The sequence below is a fragment of the Protopterus annectens genome, chromosome 2.part1 (genome assembly GCF_019279795.1).
Source record: "Protopterus annectens isolate FY-2018-M chromosome 2.part1, PAN1.0, whole genome shotgun sequence".
Taxonomy (NCBI): Eukaryota; Metazoa; Chordata; order Ceratodontiformes; family Protopteridae; genus Protopterus; species Protopterus annectens.
Window position 1 is genome coordinate 489,044,707 of NC_056729.1, and position 21,715 is coordinate 489,066,421.

The following is a 21,715-nucleotide window of genomic DNA, read 5'->3' on the forward strand; positions in this document are numbered from 1 at the left end:
AAGACAAAAGATAATAGCTGATCTGAATTCTACCCAGGTATTTGATTCCCCCTTCCCTTCCTTTTATAATACTTTCTTATGAGGTAAGAAAGTTAAGTACAAGTTATAGTGGAGACAAACTGGGTTAAGAACTTCAACGCTAGAAATCTGCGGAAGAGAAAAGAAGTCATGATGACAGTAGTGTGCTGTACAGACTATCTTACTTAATATATTTAGTAATGACATAGTGGGTGGAATGGCAGGAAGGAGGGCAGGTGTTACTCTGACAGAATAAGTGGAAAAATAAAGGCCACGGCTGCACTGGATGTATAGTTCAGGGTGCAGTGAGAAAGTAGTAAGTATACATTTATTGGTAAATGTACCTGTGATCTGACAACACTGAGTAAGGCATTCTGATGTCATCAGCTGCATTGTCACAGTGCATTATGGGCAAGAAGTAACTTTCCAAGAAAACAATCTCACATAAGCTTGTCTGCTGCTATGAAAGCATTCAGGTTTAGGGAAAAATTACAAAATGGTAGTAAGTAGTCATGGTCTGGCAGGTTTGGGTTGTGTAGAAGTTTGTGGTAAGATACAAAATATTTTTTTCAGTTTTTGCCCTTTGTGGTCCTTTAAATAAAAGTATTTCACTTCTGTGTGACATATTTCTAAAACTTTTTTGTGCTGCTTCATGGTAGAATTAGAACCCAGTTTGATTAGCACAGTTGTCTTACCAGGGCACTGGGTGAAAATAAATGTTTATATATATATATATATATATATATATATATATATATATATATATATATATATATATATATATATATATATATAGATATAGATATATAAATGCATACACACACACACACAGAAAGTTAGAAGTGTTCACAAATCTGCATTTTTTTAACAAAAAGCATCTCACAATTATGTTAAAAAAAGCACCAAACAGCTTTTCTTTCCCACATCTCATCAGTTTCCACTGGGTCTTAAGACTACAACATATGAGATGTAAGATGTGATTAATATGCCCTGAGGTGTATTTTCTTGCTTGAGACTGTAATGTATTGTTACCAGCAGTACAGGAAAACTTCATCTTGCATTCACACAAGTAATTATTGCTTTGTTTTTTGTCTGCAGGCTGAACACCTGACCAGTTGTTACTGGGGTGGGAACACCACTGCTCCAGATCGACACGATCCCAGTCTGCCTTATTTGGAGCAGTACCGCATTGATTTTGAGCAATTCAAAGGACTCTTTATATTATTGTTTCCATGGGCATGTGGAACTCACTCTGACATCTTAGCTCATCGTATGTTCAGATTACTGGATGAAAACAGAGACAGTCTGATAAACTTCCGTGAGTTTGTCACAGGACTGAGTAAGTGCAAAAAATTATTCTGTGCATGGGTGTGTATGTATATACACATATATATAATTGTTTGCATGTCTGTGTGTGTATATATACATATATATTATGCATTTGTTTCCATGTATTTAGCAAGCTAGATTTTGCCTTTCTACCAAGTGAAATAACGGTACCGCAGTGGTGCAGCGGTTAGTGTTGTCGCCTCACAGCAAGAGATTCTCCTGTTCGATTCAAGGTTGGAGCACCTTCTGTGTGGAGTCTGCATGTCCTCCCCATGGGCGAATGACGCTAAAGACATGCAGGTAGGAGCGAGCGTTAATGGGTGTGCCTTCGTTGAAGGTTGGGCGTCGGCCTGGCAACTCGGCACCGTAAAAATCTACTGCCAATCATGAGCAGACCGGAGTTCCGCTGTGGCAAACCCTAGCTAAAATTTATTGCAGTATTCGTTATTGCATTCCTCACTTTTAGGATATTCTTCCAACAGGTAACCCATAGCCAGCTAGTCTGCCAGAGCTTTACCCTCCGACAAGGCTCTGGGTAACATCCTTCTGGCATGGAGAAGTCAGTATTCTAAAACGTGCATCACCTGTTACTATCTTCTGATCTTTCTTCTTGTGCACTTCCTGTGGATCTTGTGCGTCTCCACAGCACTTGTAGTCTGTCAGTTGGCCTTCTTCCCGGGACAGATTAGTACCCCAAGCAGATGTCTTTCTTATCTTGATTGATGGTTATTTCTTTATAGTTAATGTCTGATTCATAATATAGTTCAGAAGATTTGTTAAAGTAAAAAAGAAATCTTTAGTGTTTGACAAGCAGGTACCATTTAAGGATTTCCACAATAAGTGACTTTTTATCTTAGGTTGAAGCACATCAAGGACCTTTGGCCACACTGTGCATAGTTCACTCAGTGGACAATCTGATGTTAAAAATCTCTACAGGAGTTCACTGCTACAAAGGGGAGTGAGTCTGGTTTTGGGCTGCCATAGTGTCACCCATGGCTTCTGGGAGCCTTTCTCCAAAAAAAAAAAATAATAATAATTATACAGAGCAAATCACCTAGGTTTCTAAGGTCATATGATTCGGTACAAAGTGAGGAGCTTTTATACCCCCCCCCAGCAGCCATATCAATTTCAGTTAATGCATCTGGCCCTGCTGCTTGTAAGACCCTAGGACTTCAATTTCTGGCATGCTGTTCTAGACCAGCACTTAACAGGCCCTTTGAACAGCTGGAGATCCTCCAATATATGAGACATGCATCATTGGATTTCCCATCCCATCATCAAGATTTCTCTTGAAGAGGGCAAGTGAGGCACTCCGCTTGTCATGTATGGGAAGTCTATTCCATAGCATGGGCAGTTTCTGGGTTATGAACCTGTCCCTCCAGCTTGTTCTGTTGATTGTGGTAATGAGGTTGAGGTCTCTGGAGTGTGTAGTGCGGCGGGATTGGGATTTTTTTAGATGTAGCATTTCTAACAGAGCTGGGTCAGACATGGCTTTGTAACTCAAGCAGAGATCGCCTCTAAGTAGGTAATATGAGACAGAGAATAATTGGAGTTTTTTGAGTTTGTCCATATACGACAAATGTTTAAGGCCTAGGAACCTCTTTGTGAGGTACTTTTGGGGCCTCTCCCGTTGTTGCAGGTGTCTAGTGAGGTACATGCCAAATGGGGCATTGTACTCGATGATTGGCCTAATGAGGGAAGAATAGAGGGAGACAATGACCTCTTTCTTCCTGAATGCAAAACCCTTAGTAATGAGATGTGCCACATAGAAGGACTTTCTTACCACAGTGGCAATGTGGTGGTCAAAAGAGAGGTTGCTGTCAACCTGTGTTCCCAGATCTCTTATGACACCTTCTGTGTTCACTGGACTACGGATGTGGTAATTCACGGGAACTGGGTTTTTCCCAAAGGGAATGATGACACATTTTTTGGCATTGAGCTTAAGACCATGGTTCTGACACCATTCGTTGGCCTTACTGTAGCATGTCAACATCACTTGGGAAGTTAATTATGCCTCCCAGCTTACAATCATCTGCAAACTTTGTCAGCTAGAGCCCCTTTGTGTTGGCCTGGACATCAGAGAAGTGTATACCAAACAGGAGAGGACCAAGGACCCGAACCCTGTGGGACTCCACTCGTGACTGGTCGGCAGTCTGACTTGGAGTCAGCTACTTTCACACTGTGGGTTCTATCTGTGAGCCAGTTTGCAACCCACCAGGGGTTGATGCCTAGCTGATTCCTAAGTGGGGAATGGTATCAAAGGCCTTGTCCAGATCAATGTAGGCTGTATGAACCACCTTATCTTCATCCACAGCTCTGAAGTTGACCAGGTTGAGCAGGCATGATTTTCCCTACACAAAACCAAACTGTGTGGAATCCAGAGTTTGGAGATTCCCTATATCCTTGTTTATTAGGTCCATGATGATGCATTACATAGCTTTGCATATCAGACTCGTCAGGGTCTGTAGTCACTCCTCCTTTGTGGAGCGGGATAACTGTAGCAGTGCACCATTCGGTATGGGCAAAGCCTGAGGTGAGGCTGTGATTGAACAGGGCACACAGCTGAGATACCAGTTCACTCTGTAGTTCACGTAGAACACAGCCAAGGATATTGTCAGGTCCTATAGAAGCTGTATTCTTGGCCTTGGGCAGTGCTGTTTTAACCTGTGCAGCAGTAATACTGGGTGCCTGGCAATGTACTGGTATTGTGATTGGTCCCAAACGAAAAAAAGACGCCAATACAGGAGTCCGCCAAAACTGTTAATGTATGTCGACCACAATGTAAGGGCAACTGGCAATGAGACACCAAACCCGTAAATGATTACTGTTCAGAGCAAAAACAAGGCACGTTGCAAGAAAAGTAAAAATGAAAATAAATTTATTTCCAACAAATGAACAGCAGAAAGCACATCGACTGACTAAGCGCTTTCACCAGATACACTGGCTTCATCAGAGTCACAATTAACCCACACAGTTTACTACCACTAAATACTGTTCAATAAAACAACATTAATTGATCAATAATTCAATTAACCACACTTCCTGCAATGTTAATTGATACAATAAACCACACTTCTTGCAGTATTAAAAACCTTGGTTTCCAAATAATCAAAAAACATTCCAATTGGACATCAAAAAATAAACATTCCCCTTACAAAATGTTAAAACCATGTATATGATGTAAATATTGTAACATTACATAAGTGTAATCTACAAGTAAATGTAAAAATATATGAATATACGTACTAAAAATATATATTTTTGTTGGTAAAAAATATATGTATGTATTTGTTATATGTGTTAAGAAAAATTATCCTAACACAATACATATTACTGGGTCATATAAAATTTGCCCTAAATTTTAACAGGGGTTTTAAAGAAATGTTCTCGTTGATCCCAGGTGATCTAGTGGCATTTAATCTGATTTGCCACTCCATTTCACGAAGTGCCACATAATTACTTGTGTCACCTTGATAGTCAGAAAAAACCTTGTCCACTATAAAAAACAAGAACTTTTTGAACCCAGGACATCCTTTAGAATGTAAAAAAAGTGCATTGTATTCGTCCCCTCTTTTAATGGAACCACAATGTTCCCGGATTCTTTCTTTCAAGCTTCTTGTTGTCATGCCGACGTAAAATGCGTCGCATGACATACAAGTGGCCACATAAATACAATTTTTAGTTAGACAATTACACATACCAGGGCAAGCAATAGTTCGTTCAAAACTAGTAATGGTGAGGCAAGATCCTACAGCTATATACCTACACCATTTGCAACATCCACATTTGTTCATAAAGGAACGCCTAGTGTCCCTCAATTTCCTCTCTAAAATATCTTTTAAATTAGAACCCCTACTGTAAACAATAATAGGAGAGTCACCCAATATGTTCCTCGTCTCCCTACTCAAAAAATGTTCCCATAGACCCTTCAAACTTGTACAAATGTCTAAGGAAATGTCATTGTATTTCAAAATGAATTTAGGATTACACCTAATGTTGTTCCCTTCTAACAAGGTCTCATTTTTGTTGTTTATGTGACCAATCTCAAACTCTTTTAATTTCAGAATCGGGACATACCTACTCCTCCTCTTCTTGTATACTTCACGCTTAACCTTAGTTAACAAGTTTAAAGGGTAGCCCCTTTCCAAAAATAAACCAATGAGGGTGTAAACTTCTTGTTTAAACTCAGTGTCATCACTGATTAATCTTGACAAACGGACCATTTGACCCTTCACAAGTCCCCTTCTTTGGTGTAAGGGGTGACAACTTGTGAAGTGTAACAATGAGTTTGCATAACTGGGTTTCCTATAAATGTTACTTTTAAATCCCATGTCATTTTTAGAAATCCTAATGTCCAAATAATTTGTGTACTCACAACTCCAATTGTATGTAAATTTCAAAAACTCCGAGCTTGTGTTCAAATATGCCATGAACTCAATAGCACTGTTTTCATCCCCCCGCCAAAGGATGAGTAAATCATCCAGAAACCTGTTGTAAAGGAGAATGTTTTCAGTGTAACCAGAATTGAATATATTTTCTTTCTCCCATGCTAAAAGCACTAAATTCGCAAAAACTGGGGCACAGCGTGCCCCCATTGCTACCCCAGTTTGTTGCCTAAACAGTCATCTGCAAACTTTGTCAGCTAGAGCCCCTTTGTGTTGGCCTGGACATCAGAGAAGTGTATACCAAACAGGAGAGGACCAAGGACCCGAACCCTGTGGGACTCCACTCGTGACTGGTCGGCAGTCTGACTTGGAGTCAGCTACTTTCACACTGTGGGTTCTATCTGTGAGCCAGTTTGCAACCCACCAGGGGTTGATGCCTAGCTGATTCCTAAGTGGGGAATGGTATCAAAGGCCTTGTCCAGATCAATGTAGGCTGTATGAACCACCTTATCTTCATCCACAGCTCTGAAGTTGACCAGGTTGAGCAGGCATGATTTTCCCTACACAAAACCAAACTGTGTGGAATCCAGAGTTTGGCGATTCCCTATATCCTTGTTTATTAGGTCCATGATGATGCATTACATAGCTTTGCATATCAGACTCGTCAGGGTCTGTAGTCACTCCTCCTTTGTGGAGCGGGATAACTGTAGCAGTGCACCATTCGGTATGGGCAAAGCCTGAGGTGAGGTTGTGATTGAACAGGGCACACAGCTGAGATACCAGTTCACTCTGTAGTTCACGTAGAACACAGCCAAGGATATTGTCAGGTCCTACAGAAGCTGTATTCTTGGCCTTGGGCAGTGCTGTTTTAACCTGTGCAGCAGTAATACTGGGTGCCTGGCAATGTACTGGTATTGTGATTGGCCCTTTGGTGGGGGAGAGAGGGGTAAAATTGACAGCGAATCTATCAGCCAGTATATTGCTAATATCTGTTAGCTCAGTATAAGAGGGTGCCATTGTGCAATAGCTCCAAGCAAATCTGGGTATTGCTGTGGAGATTCTTCACATAACTATATAAGGACTTGTGGTTGTCTTTACTATCTGTTTCAATTCTGTTTTCATAGCTAGCTTTAGAGGATTTGATGAGAGATCTCAACTTTTTGTTGAGGCTGATAAGAAGTTTTTCCAGTCCTGGGACTTCACCTTATTTTGCATCAGTCCTGTTGTAGAGTTCGGTTTTGGCAGGGGACCACCAGATTGGCTTCCTTTTTTTGGAGGAGAGCATCTTGGTTCTATTGGGTATGGCAAGATCCATGCATTTGTGTACGTGTTTGTACAGGACATTAGTGTATGATTCCGTGGTCATGCAGCTGTTTTCTATTTGCATGGGTGCCGTGAAGTTAGCCACCTCTGTTTTTAGGAGCCCAAAGTTAGCTTTGGAGAAGTTTTTCATGGTAGTTACCTTTGCGGAGGGTGATGGGGTGGGAGGGGGTTTCCAAGGTGATTAGTTTGTGGTCTGATCTAACCAGGGAGGAGTTGACTATTGGTATAGAGCAATGGTCGCCCATGTTAGTAATGACCAGGTCAAGGATATTGCTACCTCCTAGTGGAGGTAAGAAAGAGATGATCCAGGGCATTGGAATTAATGAATTCCAGGAAACATTGGGCAAGTGTATTGATACACGAGTAGTTTACTTAAGTGAAAGACAACATCCACAGGATATTCGTATATGAGGAAGTTCCTTGAAAATAAGATCCATAGAGATAGTTACAATGGGACCAAAAGCAGGACTCTGTAGAAACAAATTTCAGTTTTATTCAACAGTTGAGCACTTTCATCCATGTAAAGGACTGAGTACAACTTGCAGGCACACATTTATATAACAAGGCAGTCATGTGGCATTCATGGTAATTGAAATTTAAAGGCAGTAGGCTAAAAATAATTTAAAATGCTAAACAGTGAAATAGTAGTAGTAAAAAAAAGATGATGTAGAATGTAAACACTCAAAGTAAAAATAACAGGAATAAAATCTCTTTCAAGTATCTCAGTAGCATAAAGCTATGGTTAAAATTGTCAGTCTGTTACTAAAATACATTACAGCTTTGCAGTACTCATTCTAAGACGCTGCAAATGGAGATGCAGTCATTTAGCCTTGGGGTGTTCCTGCATCCATATCTAGCTGCCATGCAAGTTCTCTGACCTCAGTTCTTAGCTTCAAAGGCCTACTCCTACAGTCAGCTGGGTCACCTGTCAAGATGCAAAACAAATATCCTTCTGTGTTGCATTCTGTTGCGTGTCTGTAAAGATCATAAGCCTTCTTCTTCTTGTTTAAATCATATAAACATTCATATATTTTTTTCAGTTTTGTAGACATAGAAGGAAGTACAAGATTTGCATTTAGTCAGGTAGATCACCTCTTTGCTGCCACAGTTATAAAATTTCATGGTTCTTATTGCTCACCCTGTATGTCAGTGGTTTCACTTTTGGCAACATATTTATATTGCTCGCAGTAGACACATTTATAAGTTCCTGTCTTTTTGTCAGAAATGTTTTTGTTTTTTATTTATATTTTTTACATTTTTCCAGATTCTCTTTGATGTTACTTGTCTTTTGTATACAACATACTTATCAAATAGTTTGTATTACTGTCTAAGATCCCTTCTTCCTTCCACTTTCTGCTTTTCCCTGATGTTATTGTGTGGTTGGGGTAGCATCCTCATCATGTCTCCCCCTTTTGTTCCCTGTCAGGCCCTCTTCCCTTGCTTTCCTAGACTGATCTTGGATTATCGGGATTGTGACACCTTGGGATGGATCCTAGCCAGTGGTGGAAGTTCTACCTTGTCTGCTGTGCTCTGGTAATTCTTCCTTGATTCTACAGGATAAGAAAGATATGACGATGGGGCCTTCTGATACATACTTTGTACTACCGGTATCCTCACTTTTGAAGGAAAACATTGCCCAGAGGCTGTGGGGGAGGGTAGAGGTCTGGAAGACTGGCCAGCTGGGGGCTACCTCCAGGCAAGATGTTCCAAAAATGAAGACTGCAACAGTGAAACTACCCAAACATCTACATTTATGGTAAGTTGCTAACATACCTGTATGGTCTTAGTGGTGCCATAGCCTCCAGTGAGAGAGAGCTAAGAGGAACATACTGAAGTTAGAAGAAGACATAACAAGAAGGGAATCTAAAGAAATCTGAGTAAGGGATTAGCTTTCCAATATAGAAAAATCTTCAGCTTCTGTAGATTGATGTGAATCTAGAACTAACCAAGTGAGGCATGACGCTGCCTCTAGTGATCCATGATAACTTTCCCTAAATCAAAGGCCGCAATGTCTTTTAATGGACCTTGGTGTTATTCCATGTCTACTAGTGCACAGGTTGTGGAGACCACTTACTAGGCGTAGACTTCATTCAGCATTGTTCATATTCTTTCCTGCATACCTTCAATTGTTTTGTTATGATTTGATTTCATGAAGTGTAAAGTAAAAAAAGGAGTGGCTAGTCTTTAAATAAGGAAGGGGGGTCCTATCCACTGTTAGGTAATGCAGGGAAGATTCTGCAGCAGGTATATGGGTTAATTCATAACAGTCTTATGACATGTGATACATATTTCAGTTTAGCATTTTCCAGAAGCTGATTTCCAGATCATCTAATATTGTGAAATTGGTGCCATTAAAATTACCAATCAGCTTACATCATTAAACAATTCAGTGGTGATGGAACATTAGGGGATTGCAGAACTATCTGAAGTTCTTAAGAGTCTTGCAGTTCTCTGTTATTCTAGGTTTTACAGGAAGTTACACATGCTTTTGCATTCTGACTTGCATCAAAACCGGACTGATATTTTTTTTAACTGTTCCAATCCATTCTGTGAAAACTCCGTTTCCACATGAGATCTTAAGCTTTTCAGGAAATGTTGTAGATTTTAGTAATCACTTTTAGTATTTATACACTGTTTATAAGCATTTGTAACTTAAGAAGAGAATCACTGATCAGTTCCAACCAGAAACATTGATTTAGTTTCTCAAAATGACACCCTACAGACTCATTTTTATTCCAAGGTGCAGTGATTCTGGAGTTGACTATTAAAAAAAACATTGGTAGATGAGGCAGAATATATTTTAATAGCTTTCTAAAATCATTTGCATACCCACTTGATTCTACTGTAGATGCATTTTTGTCTTGTGAGTGGAGTTGCACAGTGGCAAAACCTCGAGTTGTAACAACTTATGATTTTCCACCACTTCAATGAAAAAAAAAATAAAAAGGATCACTGCAAAGGAGGATTCCTGCTTACTTGGAAAGTATAACTACCCAAGGGGTGATTATGTTAAGAGTGAGGGTGGTAGAGGAAGTACTTTCGGCATGAGAAGATGTAAATTAAAACAGAGGTTCAGTAAATTATCTGACAACAGCTTCAACCATTTTTAGGGGGAAGGGCATATTCCCAGAAGTGTGAAACATGATAACTTGACTTCTTACAGTTTATTGAAAAATAATGTGATTTAGACAAAATAACAGCAAATTTCAAATCTCACTGCTATACTATTTAGTTTTTTTCCGTGAGGGGGTTCACCCCCCCTGCACTCCTTTGTGTGGGAGGATGCACCCCTCCCATACAACTAGTACTTTGAGGTCTTCAGAGTAGAGGGAATACTCCAAGATGCTGCTGGCTCTAGGTTAGTATATAATTACTATATGTTACCCTGCTTACACTTGTAATCCTGCATCTCTAAGGGTATGTGTTACTGTTTTCATATTTTAGTAGGCACCCATTTTAGCATCAGTAGTACACTGACGTTTTGTCTGGCATGTAATAACTAGTGTTCCTTTATGAGAGGATTATTTTTATAGTATTATGCACTATGTCAGTTTTAATCAGTATAAATACTTTAGTGTAACATTTTTCATTGTAGTATAATGTGTAAATCCCATGTATGGTACACATGATATTTTGGTACTGATTACTAATGCAGTCTTTTTATAATTGTATAATACTAGTAAAGCAGCCTCATAGAATTGTCGCTTCACAGCAAGAGACTCTCCCATTCGATTCTCGGCTGGAGTGCCTTCTGTGTGGAGTCTGCATGTCCTCCCCGCGGTCGAGTGACGTTAAAGACATGCAGGTAGGTGCAAGGGTGAATGGGCGTGCCTTCGTTGAAGGTTGGGCGTCGGGCTGGCAACTCGGCACCGTAAAATCCATTGCCAATCATGAGTGGACCAGAGTTCCGCTGTGGCGATCCCTAACCGGGAAAAGCCGAAAGTCTTAAAGTAAAGCCGCCTCATGTCAGATGGTCAGTGCTTACATTCAATGATCAGTAACTTGCCGTTAATAAGATGGAAATCTAAATATCACCATCAGCTGTTCTTTTCACTCTTAATTCCATGTTTTCATTGTTTTAAAAGTCTTAACTGGACCACTGAGAAGTCTGACTTCACACCTTGCACTGGAGTCTACTTTGTGAACTAAACAATGATTTTTAGATACTTTGTTCCATGTCAATATCTTATTTAAACTCCATTTTCATTACAACATCCCAAACAAACGTTTTTTTTTATTTCTGACTTATCATAACACTAGGTTTCAGTTCTTTAAATCCCTGGAATAATCTTTTTCACCTGTATATTATTGGTGGTTTGTTTTTGCTTTTCCACTTTCTAATTATAGCTTTTTTAGTCACTATCAACACCGAAGATAACACGATTTTCACCTTTGTCAGTTTTTTTGGGTGGTTTGTTCGTTTTACAACAACTCAAGAAAAACATGATGGTACTTGAGTAAAATTCTCTTCCAGAGTTATCAGGTTTCCACTGAAACAATTCCATACATTTCCAAAATATATTCCCAAGAATCTCTTTCTGAACCACATGTCCAACATATACCTCATCTGTGTGAAGAATTTTTCAGTCTTGTAACGGTACAGAATTTTTTTACAAACATTTTCGCCATTGCTACATCTCTGTATTAACATCAGTATATTGTTCTCCAGTGCATCCTATTAAATCATAAAGATTCTAAAAAAAATGTCAGATGTTTGACTATCTTGTATAAACATACCCTCATCCAGATTTGTTGTTCTTGACCATATCTCATCCATTCTTTTTGCAAAGATCATTTAAATCACTTTGTAGTCATGATTCAGAATCAAAACAAGTCTGTGTGACACTGTATCAAGGAGATATTTCCCCTCTTTTGGTATAAGTATCATCAGTGGTTCTTTCCTGCTTCCCTACCTAGAAAAATCTTGTTAAAATACTTAACAATCTTTTATTATCTCCTGTTTTTTCTTCTAGCAGGGGTTTTCCCTGTATTCTAGGTTGCCATTGCTTCTTTAATTTTAGTTTCTGTTGACCAAGGAAGTTTTAATTGTCTAAAACGTTTAATCATTACCTGTGTGTTTCTCTCAGTCTTAAGATCTTGTTTATAGAGTATGCTGCAGTAATTCACCTTTAAATTCATAATTAATTTCCTAGGTACACTTCTACCCTACCATTCTCATAATTCCTGATTTTTAGCTGTCTATGTTTCTAACCTTTGTTATCTCAAACATTGAACCAACAACTCTGTTGCTCTATGGTTATTGTCAAAAATAGTTGTTTTAAAACTTTTGCTTTATGTTCATTTATATTTTCTAAATAGTCTTACATAAACATTCTAATTTATTTCAATTGCTCTTCATCCTGTTGTGTTCCATTTATTGATGTACTTTTTTTCTTCTGTAATCATCTAGACACCTACTATGACAATTATTACATAACTCATTTTACTTCCATTGTGACTGTATTTTTAATATTCATGTTACACTTATCCCAGTATTTTGCAAGGTCTTTACTGCTTAAGTCCAAATCTAGTAACATTTTGGATAACAATTACTCTAGCCAATCATTAAATGGCTCCCTTTACATGAGGAATGCAGGAAAATGCCAGTCTTTATCACAAAGGCAAAATTTAATTTGTATAGACTTGAGTCACTGTATGTATTTTCATGGTTCATTCCACGTCACAGAAGTCTTTCAATATATCAATTTAATCTTACCCAGGGACTATAATTTGCTTAAAATGTGTGTATTCATTGTTATTCTGTTTAATTTTCATTGCATAAAAAAAAAAAAAAAAAATACATTTTCTGTGCATGTCTGTCCTCAGCCAATATTGTGTGATATCTTGGCCCTTCAAAGATCTCCCTATTCCCTGTAGAATTCCACTGTCCTGCTGATACCATAGATCTTTGATGAAAGGCAGTAACCGCTTCCATTATATTCTTTGTAACTTGTTTCAATGATTTTTGTGGAATACATAATGCAGTCAATGTAATTCTTACTCACCGACAACAGCCCCTCACCACAATAAGGCTTCCATTAGTGAACTTCATTTGTTCCTTGATCGGTATCATGGAAATGATCAATAATGATATAGGAAGCCTCAAGGCACTAGACCCAACCCAGTTTGGTTTCATCAAGGATAAGTCATGCCTAACTCAATCTGGTGGACTTCTTTGAGAAGGTCACCAAAGCAATGGATGAGGGCAAAATGGTGTACACTGCCTACCTTGACCTGGTCAAGGCATTTGATGCAATACCGCGCTCGGGAATCATTGGCAAACTTAAAAAGGTTAGGTACAAACCCTTATGGAACCTGGTGGATAGCATCTGGCTCACAGACAGGACCCAGGAAGTTAGAATTAGGGAGTCCACCTCTACAAAGAGGCCAATCACAAGAGGAGCCCCTCAGGAGTCAGTCTTGGGACCACTCCTTTTTGGCATTTTCTTCTCAGGAGTCAAGGCCAATTTCATTGCCCTCTGGATGACAAAATTTGGAGATGATTGCAAATTAGGAGCTGTCATTGAATCACTCATGAATGTAAATGTTCTCCAGGAAGGGCTGACACAGACAGGCATCTGGTGTCAGAGCCATGGACTAAAACTAAATGCAAAGAAATGCATAATAGTATCCTTCAAGAAGTCATCCACCCCTTGTAAGTATTGTATTGAGAACACAGCCATAAGAGTTGACCCAGTAGTCAGCAACTTGGTGACACGCACAGTCATCTAGCTTTTGACCATCACATGTCTACAGCAGTGAGGAAATCATTCTGTGTTGTGCAAACTATAAACAAAGGCATGGCATCTAGTTCCAAGGAAATCATTATTCCACTGTATTCAGCATTCATCAGACCTATAATTGAGTGCAATGCCCCCTTTGGTATGTACCTCACCAGGCATATCCAACAACTGGAACTTCCACAGGGTATAAGTAACATGTCCTATGCAGACCACCTCAAGGTCCTATCCCTGTATTCTGTCTTTTACAGGTTATTGAGGGGAGATCTATGCCTGGCATACACGGCATTGTCAGACCCCACTCTGATGGGTCTCCTGCATATCCGCAAAACAAACAGCACCAGAATTACCCATTCTAAAGACTTGCCTGTGATATAATTAGTACATGCTGGAGAGACAGGTTATTTATCCCAGAGTCTACCCCTTCTCTGTAACAGGCTGTCCATCCATGTGAAGCAAAGTTCCTCCCTAATCCAGTCCATGTGCAGCTTTTACAATTGGATGAGGAAGAGGAAATTCATCCTTGGTTTGGCATTCATGCCTCTAATGGACACAGGCAGCCTGTAAATGGTTCATCTCCCAAGGCCCTGCGTGTAAATGTTTCACCTCCCAAGCTCTTGCTTACACTTATCAAGGGTATCATAATGTTGTCAAAGATTTGGGATGCATGGTTAGGCTTAAAAAGGCCCTTGTAGTCATTAGCCTAGTAAACACCTGTGAACCTGGTATTTCTATACATAGAGAATACCAAGACCATGAACCACTGGCATCTGATAGGATGATCAGGACCTTTTTAAAGGATATCTTTCTCTTGTATCCTTCTGTAATTGACTTCCTTCCTCCATCCATTGTACTTGAACTTTTAATTCATCATTTGGGCCAGTAGTTCTGAAGTGTGTATGAAATATGTTTCATATGAGTCACCATCCTAGTTTCTTAGGCCTCAGCATGACAAGTCTTGTGAATTTAAGTTATCACAGCAACAGAGCTATTTGCAGGTAATTTTCTTTTTGCTGCCCATGTTTTTTTTCCCTTAGAATTTTAACAAGAGAAAAATAACCTTTACATTGGCTTGGTATCCATACTCAACTGCACTTTTATCTTCAAAGGTCTGACCCTTTAAAGGAATCTCCAGTACATCTACAAAATGAAAACGTCATCCAGTTTTTGCACTTTTGTTAGAACTGTTTTGCGGGAGATTATGGTTTCTTCTACTGTAGCACTGTTCAGTCCCCCTGTTCTGAATACAAGGGGCACATCTTTTCTATGTGCTGCCTTAATTTCAAGTGATAAAAATTAGTGCTCGAAAACTCATATGACAGTTTTTAAAAAATGTACACAGCTAAACTTGTTGAAACTATCACTTTATTTTTCATAACAAAAGATATGTTGGTTTAATTGTCACTGGAATGATACGATCCCTGAGGAAAGTAAGGAAAAGTTAATCGGGGACTGACAGAAGATTTATTAAAGTGAAGAAGCCTTTTTTCTTGAAAGTCACCTCACAAAACTGAGTTTGGCCTGTATCCTGACAAATCTGAATTTGCTTTGTGTACATTTAGAGATGGCATAAAATAAAAATTAAAAAAACATGTATGTGTGGTCTGAAGATGAAATCACATGTGACATATACAGACAAACAGCGAATTTACCGTAATCCTGTATCTGCTTTATGGCACAGTCAGACACAAAAGCAAGATTATTCCAACATTATGAATTTATTTTTCAGTAAAATTAGAAGTGCGTTTTGAATGTTGAAGCAACAGCAGTAGCATTACATTAATATGTTTAGGCTCTTCATCCTGTCAGAGTCATTTTTACAGATGCAGCATAGATACTATTAACCTACACAATCTCAGCAAAACAAGTAGAAAGCTGAAGCCTATAAATATTTATGTGCTATAGCCTATCTGGTAGTCATGAGCTTGTCAGTGAATGCTCCCAGGTTTTGCTCATTTGCCTTTTAGATGTGACTTCATATTGTCTTGCATTTGTTTTTTTTAACTTTTCCTTTACAAATCAGAACTTTTAGATCTTGAATTGAGGTGTATTAAGAAATAACTAGTGCTGAGCCTGTCCAAAATGATCAAGCTGCTTACTTTAAATTTCTTGTCCGCAAACTTTACCATCATCTCATTTTAAGAAATGTTTTGGAGTTGTGTACCCTAAATAAACACCGAATGCAATACATATTGCATACGCAGTAAAGGAGCTGCAACAAATCCACTACTTCAGGCCAAAGTTAACACTGAAGTTGAAGCAAACTTCCTGACTAAAGCCTGAACAAGAAGTATACTTTTAAAGTATTATTGTAAGCTCAAGCAACTCGCTCGTATGCTCGTGTCAGCATTTATGTAAAAAGCAATAGTAAAATGAAACTGCAGTTCCACAGCTGGGTTCCTACTACAAGTCAGGTGCTAGGGAACCTAAGGTAAATAGTTTGTTAGGGTAGGCTAATTACCATTTTGTTCTAGCCAGTATCACTGGAGGAAAAGGAACTGCACAGGTAATTTGCCAGCCAGATGGGTGTGCATGAACTTTCGTATGAAAGCAGAGAAGGTGCCATACCAGGAAAGTAACTGGATACAGAAGCAAGTCTCTGACTTGTACCACTTTGAAGTATCACAAAAACTCGTCTCCTAAATGAAATAAAGGAATTTCAAGCAGTGCTTGACAAATGAAGGTTTTTCATCTTTTTCGTTAAGTCCTGCAGTTCATGCAGCTTGCTGGTTTACTACTGTATATTATTCTCTCTCCCACCACACATCAGCACTGATGAGCCTGGAGATTGTAAGCCCTGGTAAGAACCATCACCCAGACAGTGGTTGCATTATCCTCCGTCCTACACCACTATTGCATGACTTAGTGGCCATAGTAACACTGTGTCACTCTTTTCCCTCCCAAATACTTTTGATTCATATTAAAATATTCACCACTGTCTTGTGTTGTATTCAGTCATATTTTAGTGTTCCACTGTAATGTTAACACAATCCAAAATATTAGTTAAATTTTAATGATAGATATTTCTTGGCATTTAGCATGATACAGCTCCCATTTCCTGGTCAAAGTCATGTGCTTTGAGGCAAGTCATTTGTTGTGAGCTAGTCATAGAAACAAAACAAACTTAAACACTCTGTAAAGGCATCTTATCTCACCTAGTTTATCTGTCCATTTTGTCTGTTTTTCAAATATTCCTTTTGGGTCCTCACAGCACACTCATCTCTTGCCGCTTGTAGTGACAGTAATGTACTTGTCAATGTTGCACAGTGGGTTGATGAGATGGCTTTGGTACAGCTCAAAGTGGAAAGAAGTTGTAATTTAAAGGGGCCACACAAAGTTTTGTGGTACTTTATTTCAGTAGAAAATTATTGTTTTCCAGAAAACAATGGACAGTTGAGAAGTACGGCTTACTGTAACAGTAGATCTTTGAGACTTTACTGCTGCAGCAGGACCTTTCGGACCCTGTATGCCATAAAGAAAGTTATGGGATTTATGTAATGTATAAATTGCCTCCATTTGTCTGATTAAATTGCTTCCTCCCTGTCATGGTATCCATCAGAAATTGGCACTTTTTCTCTCTTTAATCACTGTTTTGGGAAAAAAAGCTGAAGGCTAGAAGGAGGGAATCACACGTTTGTAAACACTAATGACTGATCCTACAGGGATGTCTCAGATTGCTGAAGAAGTCAAGAGAAGGTTACCATGTTGATGCTAGTATCTTGAGGCACAGACAACTGTTTTCAGAATGAACCCTAATATTTGTAGACATAGTATGCAGCCCCCAACAAGGACTGTCTGCTACATGTGCAGTCTGCAGATATGATAGAAGCATGATTCTTAAAGCTAAGTAGCATTCCTGTAATGCTCGTGCATGACTGGACCAGCTAAGAAACTGGAGACATAGCTTGTCACATCAAGGCACCCCTTTACTACTTATAGCAATTGCTCCCACACACACACACACACACACACACATATATTGCATGCACAGTCAGTCTTGCACAGACACACACTCTCTGACACTGTGCTGCTTATGCAGTGATACTGACACGCTCTCACTTATGCATAGAGACACAGATACTGACACATTGATCTTTCACACATACTGTTAATACACCAGACCCTCTGTTCCTTGTTTCTTTACTTGCCTACTGTTGCTGGAGTGCCATAGTGCATAGCTGCAGACCTCTCAGCTCTGGTTGCCATGATCACAAACTAGTAATGCTAATAACAGGTTCCAGTGCAGCAACAGTGCATGACTGCAGACCTCTGGAGAAGGGTCTGATTTGTAAACATTTCAGCTCCAGTTACCATGACCACAAACTAGTATGCTAATAACAGGATCCAGTGCAGCGGACGCTCCTGTTGGCAGGAGGTTGGCTGTGTCACTGTGTTGGAGGGCACCAGGTAGGACTGAGGCATTGCACTTGTGTGTCACAGCACAACCCAAAACATTACATAGTGTTCCCATCCTGTCCTGCTGGGAGTAACATTCCATGGACTTATGATGCTGTTGCTCCACTATGTTATGCTGAACAAGCAGTCACCATTGCTTGTGGTTGGATGTTGCATCGCTACATTTACAGCATGATGTCTGCCATTGCACTCCTGTAGCTGTCATTCCCGATTCGGCAGTGTAGTTTGCCTTTCACTTTTTTGTGAATTACAGACTGTGCTGTAGATCTTCATTTGTATACTAGCTGCATACTTGGAGGTATGACATTGTGCATGTTCATGCACCATGGCATACTGATGGATCTGATGGAGTTCTCTGAATCATGTAAGGCATGCTACATGGGTTTTACTGTGCACTAGCCCTGCTTAATCGCTTATAAGTTTTATAAGTAGTGTCCATAGTCTCAAAAATCCTGTTGATCCACTGTTAAGAATCCTGTTCTTGATGAGTGTTTGGTTGGATTCATCTTCACCCAATCAGAATTTAGCACTTTTTCCTTCTGTGAAATCCTATAATCAGAAATATCTACAAGTCTGTAGTGATTCATGCCATAAGTTGCAGTAGCTGTTTGCTCTCACCCCCCCCCCCCCCCCCAAGTTATTTTTCTAGCACATGCACATTTCAGGTCTTGGTCTCTTGCTATCATTAGTAAAGTCATGTGTTCACATTCTTAAACATCACATGTTCATGTGGCCATCAAATTACCAGCAAGACCTGCACTACCATTCCTCAGGGATCAGTACTATGTTGACAACTGCCAAAAGTGGCAGATGTTCAACTCCAGCCATTCAAAGTCAAATGAGGGGAAAGTTACTGGCCTACTTAATAACCAAGAAAGTGGCAATGGTAGATAGCTACTGTTGGGAAGAGCAGTGCGAGGTTCTCCGCACATTCCTTTACCACATAAGCTTGTATGTATATATTGTAATAATAGTGTAGTTGTGTCCTTAAATGGAACTTACCAGTTACTGGGTTTGTGCCATGTGACTTTCCTAAGTGAGTGCAGAGCTCTAAAGCGGTTATTGAATACACATTATAACTAATGCTTCTTCATTACATCATCTTAAATACACATATGCTTAACTGAATCCATGTAGTACATAGTGTCAGAAAGCTGCCATTGGCTCCAAATGATGTTTCTTCTAAGCTGCCACATATTTTTGAAACTTCTGAAGCATTTTTTTTCAGAACTGGAATCCTTTCTGCTGATGGACACCTCGACAGTGTCACAGCTGTGTACAACAGAAACCTCACTCATTTTGAATTCTCCATACCAAAACATGTTTTTGCAGTAATGACAATTGAAACAAGTCACATTGCAGTATCTTTGCATAAAGTAAAATTTCAAGTCATGAACCCTGTTCTCACATGCAGTAATTGTATTTTATTTTACTTTTCATTTTTTGCTTACGGTACTGCCGAAATAGCAATATCTGTTGCTGCAACACTTCTGTTGCTAGCTCACAATGTCCACACTTCAGCCACATAAATTTCTGAAGCCATATAATAACTTGTCTGAAAACTGCAAATTTTGAATTCAAAAGTTCTCTGTCTTATCTTATAAGTTATATGTTTTGCATCTCACTGCATGTGCAATTGCAGAGAATACCAGAATGTACTGCGGTGGTTGTGCTGCGGTAGCGTTGTCGCCTCACAGTAAGACGCTGTCCAGTTTGATTCTCAGTTAGAGCATCTTCTGCGTGGAGACATGCATGAATGGGCGTACCTTCGTTGAAGGTTGTGCATCAGAGCTGGCAACTCGGTATGTAAAAATCAACTGCCAATCATTAGCGGACCGGAGTTCCACTGTGGCGACCCCTAACCAGGAAAAGCCAAAAGACACAACAACAACAACCAGAAAAGGTTCAATGTAAAATATTTCTTCATGTCACAGGCAAGGAAGCAAATCGTATTTAACACTTTTGGTAGCGTTGTCGCCTCACAGCAGGACGTTGTCCCGTTCGATTCTCAGCTAGAGCGTCTTCTGTGTGGAGACATGCGTGAATGGGCGTGCCTTCGTTGAAGGTTGTGCATCAGGGCTGGTAACTCGACATGTAAAAATCCACTACCAAACATTAGCGGACCGGAGTTCCACTGTGGCGACCCCTAACCGGGATAAGCCGAAAGACACAACAAAAATCCTCAAAGTGGATAGCAGTCCTGAGAAGAAGATTTCAGTCATAAAGAGAAATTGTCCATATGTAAACATTTAGTTTTCACTAGAAATCAAGGGGTTAAGGCGTCACTCAACAATTACGAGACCAACTGAAACCAGAAGTGAAACCGTAAGATTGGATGCCTGCGTGATTCCCTGATAAGAGACAGAAATGGGTGTGGTATCAAACATTTATTAAGTGAAAAGCAGACTAAATACTTGATAAAGCACTAGATGTGTGCAAAACAAATGAATCAACTTTTAATTATTCAGTTTAAAAGTATATCTTAGGAACTGGAAGTGTGTAACAACAACTGTAAGAATGAAAGCAAGATAAGGGATAAAATGAATAAAATAAATGCATTTAACAGTAGTATTTTTGATGATTTCATGGTGTCAACAATGACACCTAGTAATAAATGAGCACTCATTAGTATACCCACTGCAGGCAGTGTAGGTGTAGTCACACTAAAGCATGTTACAGTCATTAATCATATCTGTAAGCTATGTAGAGGGCAGAATCATTTTGCAAAAGGTATGTAAAATTCAGAATAAGTGTCTGCAGCAAAATTTACATTTACAGGCAGAAAGATAAATTAAAAGAGAAATGTATATGGATTCACTTGAAATGCACTCTGTGAAAGTAGTACTGTCTACAGGCAGTAAAAGTGATGCCATTGATGATTTTTGATCAGAAAAGCTTGAGATTAAACACAAGAATAGTATGTTTAAACATGTTATAGGTACTGATTGCATTATACTGTCCAAACTACTGTTAAGTCACTGAATCTGTTTATATGTTAAGCTTCATGCACTTTTCTAAGTATGAGACACTTGGCATGGCTATGAAGGTTCATGTGATATTGTATGATTAAGAATATTCGCACTATGCAGTTAGAGTGATTCATAGGTTTGTGCAGGCAGCAACATAAATGTTTGTGTATAAGCTTGCTAATTTTATGTTACTTAAAATGAGAGTATAAAAAGCATATAGCAGGGAGCACCGATGATGTCCTTGCGTATCACTGTTGTCACTGTTGCAGTATTCTTTACAGAAGGGATTTTGTGTCAAGACCAGTATACCAAAGCCTTGGGAATTTGTAGACATCGTATGACACACGTATGCTTCCCCGCTCAAGACCTAGGGCATATAAAGGTGATGTATGGAAATACATACCTCAGAACTGTTCTCAGGTTTCTGATATTCAAAAGAGGTATTATGAACTTCTCCAGATGGAGTCTCCTAAGATCTCTACTGTACCTTCAGTCTTGGCTGCCCTTTTAGATACCTTTTTAGCAGCTTCCGTGG

The 21,715-nt window shown here is 39.3% G+C and overlaps 1 protein-coding gene across 2 annotated transcripts in view; it reads left to right on the forward strand.

Moving 5' to 3' along the window:
* The window catches only part of TBC1D9 (TBC1 domain family member 9), a 790,231-nt gene that overhangs the window by 661,209 nt on the left and 107,307 nt on the right, over nt 1-21,715 (forward strand). For both annotated transcript variants that reach the window (XM_044062283.1, XM_044062284.1), the window contains exon 16: nt 1,117-1,357. In XM_044062283.1, the coding sequence (XP_043918218.1) occupies nt 1,117-1,357 (241 nt within the window). The remainder of the gene's footprint in view (nt 1-1,116; nt 1,358-21,715) is intronic.